The 15,283-nt window shown below is 43.1% G+C and overlaps 1 protein-coding gene across 1 annotated transcript in view; it reads left to right on the top strand.

The window, feature by feature from the left end:
* Positions 1–15,283, top strand: part of LOC124722181 — a 997,523-nt gene that overhangs the window by 185,264 nt on the left and 796,976 nt on the right. Inside the window, exon 4 of the mRNA XM_047247381.1 lies at positions 7,963–8,127. Within this exon, the coding sequence (XP_047103337.1) occupies positions 7,963–8,127 (165 nt within the window). The remainder of the gene's footprint in view (positions 1–7,962; positions 8,128–15,283) is intronic.

Below are 15,283 nucleotides of genomic sequence, written 5' to 3'. Positions count from 1 at the left end.
TATAGGGTCTGATGACTTCAGAAGTTAAGTCCCATAGTGCTCAGAGCCATTTGAACCATTTGAAATTAATCGTGATAAATATGAACACACAACAACCTTTCAAAAGCTTTCATACATGAGAAAAGAACCCCTAGCATAACCTATAGTACAACAATCACAAAACAATTTACCCTCAATAATATTATATTCACAACACTTCAATAACCCGATTTTCTATGTTATTTTAGCTGGACAATAGCGTATATTTACCGATACCTTTCTCGACTTTCAAGCCCTACACACAATACATGGCTGGCATGGAAACGAAGTAATGAGAAGAAAATATGTAACACAACTCCAATATCCAGTAGAAGTGCACACACAAACTAGTGACTCCCTTACTAAGCGTCTGTGTAAACGCGATATTTACCGTGCTTAATCGGCGGCTGCTGTGTTCGGCGGTGGCGTATGATGACGGTGGAGCGTCGATGATGTGCGGACCTGCAAACCTCAGGACTATTTTGACCTTCACTGTATCAGCAGTCGGAAACTGCCCTGAGCTTTCGTGAGGCCATCTACACACAGCCCTGGTCTGAAGAAACCTCTCTCCGTTCTACCCATGGCTCTGGTCTGAAGAGACCTCTCTCCCTTCTACCCACGACCCCGGGCTGATGAGATCTCACCTTCCCTCTGATGAGACCGTCCTCTATATCTTTTCGATTCCCCCCACTGTACCTTGAGGTTTATTCAGACGAGGGCCGTGTGTAGATGGAATACTTCCTGTACTGCCGGCCTAGAAGACCTTTCTAGTGAACACTAGCGTTCACAGGGTTTGAAAATCTCATAACATCTCCAGAGTGGAGATTACGGATTTCGATCCGAGTTAATTACGTTCTGCGGAACAACTGAAGAGGGCAGAGGTGTACACATCGATAAGCCAGAGCGAGTGGATCAAAAAATGGCTCTGAGCACTATGGGACTTAACATCCGAGGTCATCAGTCCCCTAGAACTTAGAACTACTTAAACCTAACTAACCTAAGGACATCACACACATCCATTCCCGAGGCAGTCGCGTGGTTACGGACTGAAGCGCCTAGAACCGCTCGGCCACAGAAACAAGGCAGAGCGAGAAGACATTGCCAATAGTTTAGCTACGGAAAACACTGTTTTTCGCCTCACGAAAGCTCAGGGCAGTTTCCGACTGCTAATACATTCAAGGCCAGAAAGGTATTGAGGTTCAGGTCTTCACAGCGTCGACGCGCCGCCATCATCATAAGCAACTGCCGACCACAGCAGCCGCCGGTAAAGCACGGTAAATATCGCCTTTGCTCAGGCGCACGCTAAGGGAGTCAGTAGCTTGTGTGTGCACTTCAGTTCTATTGTAGATAGGAGTTGTGTTACAGATTTTCTTCTGATTCCCCTGTGTCCATGCTACACACATATCACGGTGTCGGTAAATATACGTTATTCAGCTAAAATAGCATAGACAATTGGGCATATTGATGTGTTGTGAATGTAATATTATGGAGGTTAAATTGTTTTGTGATCGTTCTACTGTAAGTTATGCTAGGAGTTATTTTCTCATATAGGAAGGCTTCTGAGAGATTGTTGTGTGTTCATGTTTTTCAGGATTAATTTCGTTTAATTTGTAAATTCACTGTCGAGATCTTCCTAATTATAGAGGATTTTCAAACGTCACCAACTGCACACTTGAACACAATGAGTTTGGTGATTCTGTAATAAAAGAGATTTAGTGCAGGTAACAGATGTTTGTGTGTTCTAGAGTAGAGGCTACCCCTTCCTCACTGAAATATTTTAGTGCATGCATGACGGCTGTTATTCTGATGTCTAATCGCGACTTCATCTGGAATATTCTTACCTTGCAGGGCCTGGGTTCACAGGCACTTTAGTTCTGCCGGATATATCCGTGCGTGGCAAGTGGTAAGGACGGATCATAACGACCAGGGGAGTACGTTAGAGTACAAATATGAATTATACCTTATGATGTTTGCTGTAATGAAGTTTTTAAGTGTAGTTTTTCTTCTATGTTAGCTATAATAGATCTTAAGATGGCTAACGCCGAAACAGATAATTATAATGAAGTGCATGTGCGAGTGTTGACTGTAGATAGTTGTAGTAAAATTTCTACCACAATGCGGTCTCTCAGTATGACATTATGACCGTCTTTGGAAAAAAATATGAAAACAAAAACAGTGTAAAGGTCTGCACTTCTCGCGGTAAAATGCACCTGCTTTCTCTCTACAGCGTCACGATGCTAATGCGAGGTGAGCTATTGGTTGACTGAGCTCGTGATTTCGAAAACAGTGTTGTGTCATTGCCTTTTGCAATACCTCTACTGTTCTGTCGACAATGTATTCTTTCCGTAACTGGACACGAGACTCACCTTTTGAGCTTGTCTCGAGCACCAGAAGCGAAATAATAGCAGCTTCTTTCACGCGGCGTCCTGCAGTCGTTCAGTTGAACGAGTCAGTTACCTCTTCGCTCGTTCCAGTCACAATTGTGTCCAGCTCCCCCACCAGTGCACCTCTACACGTTAGCTGCCCGCCCCACGTGGTCTTCGTGGATTGTGCTTACAATTCTCAACCGCTGTCGCCAAACAACCGGGTGTGACATTAAAATCATAAGTTTTGATAGCTTGTATTATCAACAGGTATCATCAAATGCTAATTTAACTGACACAACATTATGTCGGTTATAAAAAACATACCATGTTTCATTCTGTTATAGTTACAGTCTCTGTTAAAATATCAGATAGCATCGTAGTTGTCATATCTGTGTGGCGACAGTCACAAACTGTGAACTGTGGCGCTCACAATACACATTCCTAGTACTGTAACAAGGAACGTAAGCATAAAACAAGAGTAACACTGAAAAGTTAGACATTACGGAACAAACAATATGTAACTGAATGTTTATACTGTTTGTAAGGTTTCCCACTGTCTATCCCATATCACTGTCATAGCTGTGATGCCCTATGATATCTTATCATTGATTATAACTATAATAAAACGCCACAGGCTGTATTTAATTTTTGACAACAGACGCAATGTTTGTAACTGTGAACAATTCTGAGTTGCACCTAGGCTTGGAATCCACGTTAAACTACAGGTACTCCTATAACTCAATGGGTAAGTCAGTTCAAAGTTCGGAGGAAGGCAACTGCATACCACCTGCAAAAGGATCATGCGTAGCAAAGCCAATCTTTGTCTTGATGACAGCTTTATTTATTGTTAATATCATCACCTGTATAAAGTATGCTGGACTGATATTTTATGATATCTGATGATCGAAATTGGTAGTAAATACCGTTTTTGTTTAATCATCATCTTATCTCGGTGAATATGACATTGTTTACGTATTACCATGTAGCTGTGGAACTTTACAGAACGTGGCGTGATAGGAAAAGAAGTGTGTGAACTGCCTGCCACTGATTCCCTGTTAGATGGATCATTAATCTCACATGGCATTCTGCTGTTCATTCGACACGTCTGTCAGAGGTTTTGATGCCTAATAAAAATACTTATTCATTTAAGACAACAAGGGAATGCTGAAGACCTGTAGAGAGGCAGATCCGGTGCGGAAATTACATACATTCAGCACAACAAAACACTTGAAATGGAGGTAGCCTGTTACATGATATTAAATTGTCTATCTACTCGCGATTAATGAAATAACCTGCACGAAAATGTCCTGCTGTGCGCCAAGACACCCTTTGAGAGAGTGTGCTAGCAGAAAATAGCGAAGGAACTTGAGAATTTGAAATGAGAAGGAAGGTAATTAATATCCATGAGATGTACGTCTGAATAAAAGCCCAGACAGGGGAACACCACTAGCTCACCGCGTCGCCATGGAAGAAGTCGACAAGCCCATCGATCTAAATGGAAGCGGTGGGATCGTTTCTAAAATTTGGACTGAACGTGCCGCAAACGTATTGTTCAAAAACTGCGGCACTGAACAAAACTGCTCGGTCCATGGCTCCTAGCAAGTAACGGAAGCTCATAGATACCGAAAATGGTAGCAACAAGCGCTCTACTGCTATCACGAAGTGACTCCAATCTATAATTGCAACGAAATGAGCCCTGAGGGTGGCTCTCAGCACTTTCGTCACCCTAAATGCCCCTCCACAGTAAGCACCAGCTGGCAGCAGAAGGTCCCACAGCTAACCTAAAGTGCTGCCAGTTACAATTTGTTCTGGTCAGTGAAGGACCGGCCTCGGAGTTCAGGAATTGGGGAATTGAAGTGCCACCAATTTTTGCGAAAGCGGTAAAGCCTTGCATCCTTGCGTGTCGACGTAGAAGCGGCGTGAAATTTTAAAGTAAGACCTCGAAATCACTGCAGATTCGACCATCTTGTCCATAATTAACCATAATTAATTTGTGGCCCTGAAAATTTCTCCGCCCCCGATAATCGATACTGGCCATGGTGGCCATCAGTAATCTCGTATTTCCGGGAAAAACTGATTTCATATCATTTATTCTTTAATTAATTTTATCGATTTTGAATCAACAACTCGATCAACCTGTGACTGATGTAATTTGACTCTTACTCTAACAAGCAATCCGAATCAGTGTTTGTAAATGTAAATTTAATTGCATTAGCGACTATTCCTTTGTAAGAAGACTGGACAGGAGTGTGGCTTCTCCACACCTCATGTTTGTCGGAGAGAAGTTTCAGTGTTACACCCAGTCGCCTGGCACAAGCCTTTTTATTTGACACCACTTCGGTGACTCGAGCGTCGATGATGAGGAAATGATGATTAAGACTGCACACACACACGCACACACGCACACACTTGCGCGGAGAAAATTCGTGATCCGGTCGGAAATAGAATACGGGGCCACGTGATCGAGAGTCAACAACGCTAACCACAACACCACGAGCTTCTGACTTAAGAAAGCGTTACGACAGGCACTGAGGATGGAACTATGCATCTCAGATCACCAATACACACTGAGGAGATAAAAGTGTTGGGATAGCGGTATGCTCATATACAGATGGCCATAATATCGTATACAGAAGGTCAAAAGGACAGTGCATTGACAGAGCTCTCACATGTACTCAGGTGATTCAAGTGAAAAGGTTTCCGGTGTGATTATGGGCGCACGATGGCAGTTAACGGACTTTAAATGGGGAATGGTAGTTGGAGCTAGACGCATGGGATATTCAGTTTCGAAAACCGTTAGTAAATCAATATTCCGAGATCCACAGTGTCAAGAGCGTGCCGAGAATGCCACATTTATGCATTACCTGTCACCACGGATAACGACCGAGAGCAGCGGCGTTCCCGTAAAGTTCTCAGTACTAACAGACAAGCAACATAACGTGAAATAACCGCAAAAATCAATATGGGACGTACGACAAACATATCCGTTAGAACAGCGCTGGGAAATTTGGCGTCAGTGAGCTGTGTCAGCAGACAACCTACGCAAGTCCTTTGCAAATAGCATGACATACCCTGCAGCGCCTCTCGTGACCGTAGACGACTGGAAAGCCATGGTCTGGTCAGACGAGTCCCGATTTCAGTTGGTAAGAGCTGACAGTAGGATTCGAGTGTGGCGCAGATGCCACGAAGCCAGTGTGCCAAGTTGTCAACAAGACACTCTGCAAGCTGGTGGGGGCTCCATGACGGTGTGGGCTGTGTTTACTTGGAATTGACTGGGTCGTCTGGTCCAGCCGAACAGAACATTGACCGTAAATGGTTATGTACGGCTACTTGGAGACCATTTTCAGCCATTCGTGTATTTCATGTTCCCAAACAACAACTGAACTTTCGTGCAGAACATCCTGCACCGGTAACATTTTCGCAATTATGGACGGCTATATGAGCCGCATGACTCAATATTTCTGTGAGGGGCTTCCAAAGACCTGTTGAGTCCATGTCACGTCGAGTTGCTTCAGTACGCCGGGCAAAAAGAGGTCCGACACTTTTTTAGGAGTTATCCCATGCCTTTTGTCACCTTAATGTACTATGATGTCGTACAAGAACAAACATCACAGTGTGATGTGTTCAAAAACAGAATCGCTGCAAGTGTGCCGGAGCGCAGAGTTGGCATAGTGGGTGTGCAGCCAGGCATTAATATGACCCCTAATCGGAACTAGACAGAAAATGAATACTGTGAAACGCTTAGGCACGCATCTGCTGCCAGCACCGTGACTTTCAGATGTATCAAAATCCCTCCTAGCACTCAGTGTAGCATGGTAAAGCCCAAATACACGTTAGAATATTTTTTACAATCTATACATATTTCCCATGGTAGGTGGCAATGTGCTACAAGATACCGTTCTCCCAGTACATTGTGTCAAAGACACATACGGCTGACCGGCCGCACGGATGTTTTTAGAAATGTAGTTCAATAGACCGCACCATACGAATTGAAAAACGTCTGTAGCTGCAGTTTAGCCTTTTCGTTTTGACAGGAGAGTGTTTACGGACGCGAGAAGAACAGATGGAGACCACGAAATGTCCGTGTACCAGACCTGGAATAACAGGGTACTGAGGACAACGACAACACATGACGGTACAGGCAAACGGTCGGCCGAAATTTTGTTAACCAAAAAACGGTAGTGTGTACTCTACATGGGAATCCGTGGGCAAGGATGAACGTAAGCGGATTTCTCTCCATTTGGAAAGGTTTGCCGCTGTTTTTTTTTTCACCACGACACCACCATTCTGTTATTTATAAAAAATGGTTCAAATGGCTCTGAGCACTGTGGGACTTAATATCTGAGGTCATCAGTCCCCTAGAACTTAGAACTACTTAAACCTAACTAACCTAAGGACATTACACACACCCATGCACGAGGCAGGATTCGAACCTGCAACCGCAACCCGCACGCGGTTCCAGACTGAAGCGCCTAGAACCACTCGGCCACACCGGCCGGCCTGTTATTTCTGTCATTTGCCTTCTTCTCTGATGAAGCGAACTTTGTAAGATTTGGTGTCCTCAACCTACGCAATCGTCAATTTTAGGTAACAGAACTGGACCGGTTGGTCTTCCAGAATGTCCGTGTACAGACGTATTTGGAATTTTCTGAAGTACAACTTTGCCCCTTAGTTGAAGGTGTGCCACTTAGAACATGACAGGCTGTGTGTTGCAAACACAATGTGCCACAGTCCACTTCTATATTAACGTCCACCGACATCTCAGTAGCGTCTTCTCCATACAGTAGATAGGACACAGAGGTACTGCGGTGTAGCCTGACAGAGCACTGAATCGCTCACTGACATCTATGTAACGTCTTCCCCAGATGACATATGGGATGCATCATCCTTTAGCCTTGGCGAGTCCATCACTGAGCTAGGACATCGTTTATCTCTGGTTGTGGGGGCAACTTAAAAGTATTGCACTAAGGTGTGCAGACATTGAAGAACGTTTCAGCATAGTATGTGAAGAAATTGCATGGCAGGCGAGAACATTCGAAAGAAGTCAATGAAGTAATATATAGCCACATGTATTGCTTCCTATAGAAAACATTTGTAACTTCTTTTGTATAAGAGAAAAATAAAGTGCCACAATCTTACAACGACAAATGATTTTTTGTAATACCGCACTATTATCTATCATGGGAAATATACATTTATTGACTGATACGTTATGAAATAATGTTCAAATGCGTGTGAATTCCTAAGGGACCAAACTGCTGAGGTCATCGATCCCTAGACTTACACGCTACTTAAACTAACTTATTCTAAAAACAACACACACACACACACACACACACACACACACACACACACACACACACACATGCCCGAGGGAGGACTCGAACCTCCGGCGGAAGAGGCCGCGCAATCCGTGATATGGCGCTCAAACGGCGCGGCCATTCCGCGCAGCTATGTGTATGAAATTTTTGTTCAATATATTATCAGAAAACACTACTGAAGTTTGTACAGATAGATAACGTTCACAATGTATAATGTGGATACGTCCCTAAAATATATCTCTTTCACTGTGTTGCAGTGTCGACAGGACTACAAAAACGCATATCTGTCGTACATGTCGAATCCAACGAACGCCGCAATGGCGGCGTATCTGGACTGCCACAACAGCTATGTGCAGCAGCTGCACGCTACCAACGGCATGCTGGACCAATATCACACTGAGACACTGCCACAGCTACTCCAGGTAAGTACGCGCTATGCACTGCAAGCGCACGGCAGCACGGCGCTAATCAAGTAACGCAGAGATTCTCCAGGTCAGTACAAGCTCAATACAGTAGCGAACTGCAAACAGGGTGCAAGGTCAGTAACAGCGGGATATTCTGCCGCTATTGTTTCAAAGTCAGTGGAAGTTCAGCGCAGCAGAAAAGTATAAACAGGATACCAGGCAAGTACTTGCTTTGTTTGTGTATTGTTTTCTGCTTTTAAACAGATTCTACGCAGTACAAACTGGACGGGGACTGTGAATGTTGGGTGTGAACACATGGAAAATTTGCCGCCGTTCGGAAACAGCTAGAAGCTGCGTTAGCCACGGTTGACAACTTCACTACTGCTGTAATCTACGATGACAGCTGGGGAATCAGTGGTTAAAACTGGGACATCTTTAGTGCCGTTTGTTGCAGATGACACAAGTATTGCAATAAATAGTATGTCGAGTGTAGTTCTAGAAAGATCTGCTAATGATATTTTCATGGATATTAATAAATGGCTTAAAGCCAACTCACCGACATTAAACTTCGAAAAGACTCACTATATGCTATTCAGAACTTGTAATAAGTTTCCACCCAGCATATGCATAAAGTATGAAGAAGAGCAGATAGAAGAGGTTGACAGTCTTAAATTCCTGGGATTACAACTTGATAATAAATTCAGTTGGAAGGAGCACACCACAGAATTGCAGAAACGCCTTAACAAATCTGTAATTGCAATTCGAGTGTTAGCAGACTTAGGCGACATAAAAATGAAAAAGCTTGCATACTTTGCCTACTTTCATTCCATAATGTCATATGGTATAATATTTCGGGGTAACTCTTCAAGTCAAACAAAAGTTTTTAGAGTCCAAAAGCGTATAATACGGACTATTTGTGGAGTAAATTCACGGACGTCCTGTAGAAACCTCTTCAAAGAACTGGGTATACTAACTATTGCCTCTCAGTATATTTACTCCTTAATGAAATTTGTCCTAAATAATATATCTCTTTTTCCAACAAACAGCTCAGTTCATACATACAATACCAGGAACAAAAATGATCTGCACAAAGACTTAAAAGCACTTACTTTAGTTCAAAAAGGGGTCCACTACTCAGGAACACTCATCTTCAATAATTTGCCAGCAAACATAAAAAATTTAGTGACAAATAAAGATCAGTTTAAAAGGACCCTGAAAGACTTACTAGTGGCCAACTCCTTCTACTCCATTGCCGAATTTTTTAATAGAAACAAATTATGTATTGTATATATATGTTGTTTAATATGGTAGGAAACGGCAGGAGCATCCATACTAAACATCCAGAATCAGCACTGCTTATTAAAGCTAACACTGCCCTGACAGTATTAGGAACAGAAAGTGGTTCAAAGTGGAACTGAATAATAATGAAATCCTAATAGTTATTTCAGCTATAAAAAAATTGACATGTTCCACATTCACGAGGATCTCCTCAACACGGATCTATGAAACGAAAAACTAATCTAATCTAATCTAATCGAATTTAATCTAATCCCACATTGTCACTGTGTCTTTTGACGAAGCATATCTGAGGAGGCTATCCTCACTCGAGCGTGAGAGGCGAACAGTGGTGGATCCGCATGTCTCTGGGCAGAGGGCACATGGGGGTACTGGCCGTCCGACTGCCCCTTTGTGCTTTAACAACATGTACGATGTGCTACCCAATGTTAATAACACAACTGAGCGAGCATAGGATGCCTCGTCTGTTGGGTCAGTGGCCGATGGTAGTGCTAGTTATTGAGAGCTCTAACGTTAGGCTAGAAGTAGAGCCTCTCAGGGAAATAGCAAGCAGGTCAAGAAACAAGGCTAGTTCTCTGGGATGTTTCGTCGTTGTTTAATATGGTAGGAAACGGCAGGAGCATCCATACTAAACATCCAGAATCAGCACTGCTTATTAAAGCTAACACTGCCCTGACAGTATTAGGAACAGAAAGTGGTTCAAAGTGGAACTGAATAATAATGCAATCTTAATTTCAGACTGGCATACATACTGCTCAAAAGATTTAAAGGGTCACTTTTCTGAAACATGTAATTTTTCCCATTGCGACACATAAGTGTGGAATTTGGCTCAAAGATGGCTACACCCTTCCTCTGTAATTATTTAAAACGTGGCCCCCTGCGACGTCACCCTCGGGCTCGGCCACTCTTCACACAGAAAGGTGTCGAGGCGTACGAAAAACTGGCCAGAGCTCAGAAGTTTGGTGAAATATAAGATAGGTTAATGTTATCACAATGGCATCAAATGTCACCAATTTTCTACCCAATGCCACATGGGGGGTCCACCTCTCACCCTTTCTCTAGACGACTCTGTGATCGAGGTCAGAAGAACGACTCCCAGCGTGGAAATTACGCGGTTTTCTTGTGGATGGCCGAGGAAAGCATTTCAGACACACCGCTGTTCAGAATCGCCACAAAAGGCTTCAGGATATGGCAAACGGGCGTTATTGAAACCACGCCCTCCATTGGGGTCTCATTAACACACATTTAGCGGTCTAACACGACAGTTTGCAGTGCGATGATCAACATAACGACATTCTTCACAACCATTTTTTTTAAATTTCTAAACAGGTAACTACATCAACAAAAGAGAAAAATTATGTACATGATAAATCGCAATAAGATGCATGTCTTAAATAATTTAAATAATAAGAGTATAACAATAAAAATGTTCTTCAGCAGTAGAAATAATCGGTTTACAAAATTAAATGTCTTCTTCTATAGTGTTCTCTTCGCTGTCTTACTTCTCTCTTCCAGTGGATTATCCTATTCCAATTTTGTCAACTGTTATTTACAGCGTGTAGACAAATAATGTTATTTTTGGAGAAATGGTGGACAGTATGCTGCTTGCTATATCTTTGTATATATGCTTATTTCGACTTTATTGCCTTCGTCAGTACATGTCGTGACGTTGTAGATGGACATACATGAACTTTGAGTAACTTGATAAAGTTATCATCATGGACTGTGCGGCTGGTCCCGGCGGAGGTTCGAGTCCTCCCTCGGGCATGGGTGTGTGTGTTTGTCCTTAGGATAATTTAGGTTAAGCAGTGTGTAAGCTTAGGGACTGATGACCTTAGCAGTTAAGTCTCATAAGATTTCACACACATTTGAACATTTGACAAAATTATCATCCCCTCTGATGTTAACAATGCAATTGACATAACGTCCTAGTAACCACATGACAGTGTTGTTTTTTGTGATAGGAGACGGGTACGATGCAGACCGAAGTCGGATGCATGTCATGTAGTTGGTACCGTAGTTCCTTGAAAGCAGGACAAGTTTATTCATGATCCATCTCCAGTTGCGTAAGTGACCACAGCAAGTGAATCGGTGGATGAGGGTATCAACTAATCCACATGAGAGCCATTTATCCGTATCACTAAATTCTATTCTGTGGAAATTTTCGTTTGTTGCTATGGTATTGTTAACAAACCTGTACCTTGGGAATGTAACGTCAGATGTATGTATTTTGAGGATTGTGTTTGTTCACACAGTTTCCCAGTCGTTTGCTTGTATTCTGTACTGTTGGGAATTTTAGCATTTTTCGATTCGCGCTGGAAATCTCCTGTTGTCACTGGTTCCTCTTTAGGAGACTAGCGTCTTGGAAGTAGAATTCCCTAATACGTTTCAATTTGTTGTTAACATTACTTATGTCAATAGGTGGATGCATATTTGCTGGACGCACGATTTGGGTTGGGTTGTTTGGGGGGGAGGAGACCAAACAGCGAGATCATCGGATTAGGAAAGGAAGTCGGCTGTGCCCTTTCAAAGGAGCCATCCCGGCATTTGCCTGTGGCGATTTAGGTAAATCACGGAAAACATAAATCAGGATTACCGGACGCGGGATTGAACCGTCGTCCTCCCGAACGCGAGTCCAGTGTGCTAACCACTGCGCCGCCTCGCTCGGTCACGATTTGGGTAAGCTTAGTAGCAGTATAGCCTGGAATCTTGTTTAGCAATGTTGTTATTCTCTTGAGGAAGAACCCCGTTGCTTGAATATGTTCCATTCCTCATGTATCTCCTAGTTAGTGGCAGTAACCTGTTGCCCTCCATTTCCGCAATTAGAAAGACCTGGGCGACATAGTATTGGAGAATACATTCTTGTTTATGATTCTATTTTTTTTAAATTAGTTTCACGATGCTCGAGTTTTGTTCCACAATTCACTTTGCGGTTTATTTGTGACAGATCTCCGATTTTTGGCTGCCATATTTAGGGTGTACCTGCCTAAGATGACTGCCTGTGATCGTCCACAACTCGTGCCCACAGTATATCTAGGTTTTGGAATTCCCTGAAGTTTAGGATTATACATTTTCAGTCACTGAGTTATGGCCTAGAGGCAGTGCTATATTGGTCAGTGTCTCGTTTCATATGCGCTGTCTCGTTTTCATTCCTTATTAGGACAGTGACGACGTCAGCATATGCTGTTTCGGCTGACGTTCGATCACACGTGGAAATACGTGATATCGTTTCGTTAAGGAGTCGTAGCAGTGGCTCCAGCGACAGCACGAAAAGAGGCGTAGAAAGCGGTCTCCCCTATGACATACCCTGCAGGCTATTAAAAGATTTTGTTATCTGTCCATTATCTTGTTCCCAAGCGAATATGCCAGTCATTATATTCCGAGCCACTTTTATTACATTTTCTTCCAGACCCGCTTTCTCCATTATACTCATTATTTATTGATGGCGGACGTGATCAAAGGCTTTATGGATATTGACGAAAATAGAACACGGATTTGACGTTGGCCGCAGCAGCTACTGAAATCAAGTCTCTGATTTCAGAAACTGCTGACATTGTAGTCGTTCCATGGATGCAGACCCCATGTTTTTCAGTAATTTTTTTTTTTTTTTTAAATGGGGTCCTCTTGCTGTTAATAGCTGTAGCAATAGTTTTGCAGTAAAAGTTCACCAATGTAATAAGTCACAGATTTTCGAAATTTTTCAGTCCGCTCTTCTTTAGTACGAGACAAATTTTGCCCTGTATCATCTCGATAGGCACAATCCCGCCACAAATTATGTCATTTTAAATGGCAGTAGAAGTATGAAAAGCTGTTCTCTGGACCGATGACCTGAGCAGTTTGGTCCATTAGGAATTTACACTTATACAGCTATTCCCTCTTGACTTGAAAAAGAAACTAGTAAAAACACTTACACAGTCAGTTCCACAAGAAAGTGTACGTCGTTATCTGTCTGAAATAAGTCACTATTATAAATGTATGCTTACATGAAAATACATGGTATTACTAATTTCACTATTAGCTAATGTTAATCCAATCGCCAAGCACCTATGTCCTCTCTTCGGTAAATCATCCACGTTTCTAAATATCGTTTGACACACATCGCAACGAATGTCTTTGATTTTCTAAGAATTTTAGGAGGAACTCCGTATGAGCTTTGGTCCCTTTGAATGATTTGCAGTAAATACTGCCTCGTGACGCTTCAGATATTTTGCACTCATTTTAAACTGCAACCAACAAAACAAAACATTCAACTCTCACATTATTTGGCTATACACTGTGCAAAGTCTCATTGATTACAGATTCGAGACCTCTACCATAGACGTCGCTGCCGACGTGACATTTAAAATTATGGCGTACACTTTCTCGTGAAACTGACTGTACTTCCAATTACTGATTGGCTCTGAGCACTATGGGACTTAACATCTGAGGTCATCAGTCCCCTAGAACTTAGAACTACTTAAACCTAACTAACCTAAGGACATCACACAGATCTATGCCCGAGGCAGGATTTGAACCTGCGACCTTAGCGGTCGCGCGGTTCCAGACTGAAGCGCCTAGAACCGCTCGGCCACACAGGCCGACAATTACTGATTACAACGATGTCATCCTGTAAGGCCTTTCTCAGGAAAGCTCACGGCGCCTGGAACTGGTTATGAATACCTGTGTTCATTATATCTGTAATGTTCGACTCTTTGGCCATATTTCATCGTCATATGCACAACTATACTGGCTGCGTGCGAACAAGCACAGAGATTTTCATACCCTCTGTCTTCTCTACTGTCTTATCAACGAACACTGTCCTACATATCTGTCCTCAGCCTTAACGCTCTTATCTAAACAACATGGCAGAAACACCCATTTCCATCAGTGCAAAACCCCTTCTGTCCCTCTCCATCTTTCAGCCACTTTCTCGAAGTCCTTCTCAGCAGCAGAAACCTCCCGCGTTTTATTGGAGAACTGAATAACATCTCCAGCTTCAGAAGACAGTTAATGACATATCTTTAAAGTGACAATAAGGACTGCTGTACGCACACGATACCCTCGTACTTCCTTCTCCACAACCAGATCTTCCCCTTTTCCCAGTATTCTTAGCTGATGCAGTCTCCTTACATTTCCTTTCCCCAAAATCTAGTTATATTAGAAAACATCTGTTTTGTATACCTATAAATTCTTTCTTTCAATATCTGTCGCCAACATTACTGTCAGTACTGTCATTATTCTTATACATATTATTATTATTTCTATATTATTGTTATCATTATTATTATTATTACTATCACTATTAGTGGCAGCAGCTGCAGTTGTACAACTGTGTATGTATGTGTGTGTATTGAACCGGGGACCTAGAAACGATGGAGAGGCTTCGTCCCGCCGTAACCCTCAGTGGTTCACAACCTTACAACAGGACACAGCAGTCCACCCACCTCACCGGCCCACACCGAACCCAGGGTTATTGTCCGTTTCGGCCCCCAGTGGACCCCCCTTCCCCCCCTCCCTCCCCCCCCCCCCCCCACACACACACCGGGAACGTCTCATACCATACGAGTGTAACCCCAATCTTTGCCTGGTAGAGTAATGATGGTGTACACGTACGTGGAGCCACTGTTTGCGCAGCAATCGCCGACATCGTGTAACTGAGTCGGGAAAAGGGGAACCAGCCCGCATTCGCCGAGGCAGATAGAAAACCTCCTTAAAAACCATCCACAGGCTGGCCGGCACACTGGACCTCGGTACTAATCCGCCGGGCGGATTCGTGCTGGGGACCAGCATGCCTTCCCACTCGGGAAGCAGCGCGGTAGACTTCGCGGCTAGCCGGCCGGGCTCGTAGTACAAGAACTCCCAGCATTAACTTTGTTAATTTGTAGTCAGTATAATTTAC

This window comes from Schistocerca piceifrons, chromosome X (genome assembly GCF_021461385.2).
Source record: "Schistocerca piceifrons isolate TAMUIC-IGC-003096 chromosome X, iqSchPice1.1, whole genome shotgun sequence".
NCBI classification, from domain to species: domain Eukaryota; kingdom Metazoa; phylum Arthropoda; class Insecta; order Orthoptera; family Acrididae; genus Schistocerca; species Schistocerca piceifrons.
Note: the sequence above shows the minus strand (reverse complement) of the source record. Positions and strands in the feature narration are given on the sequence as shown.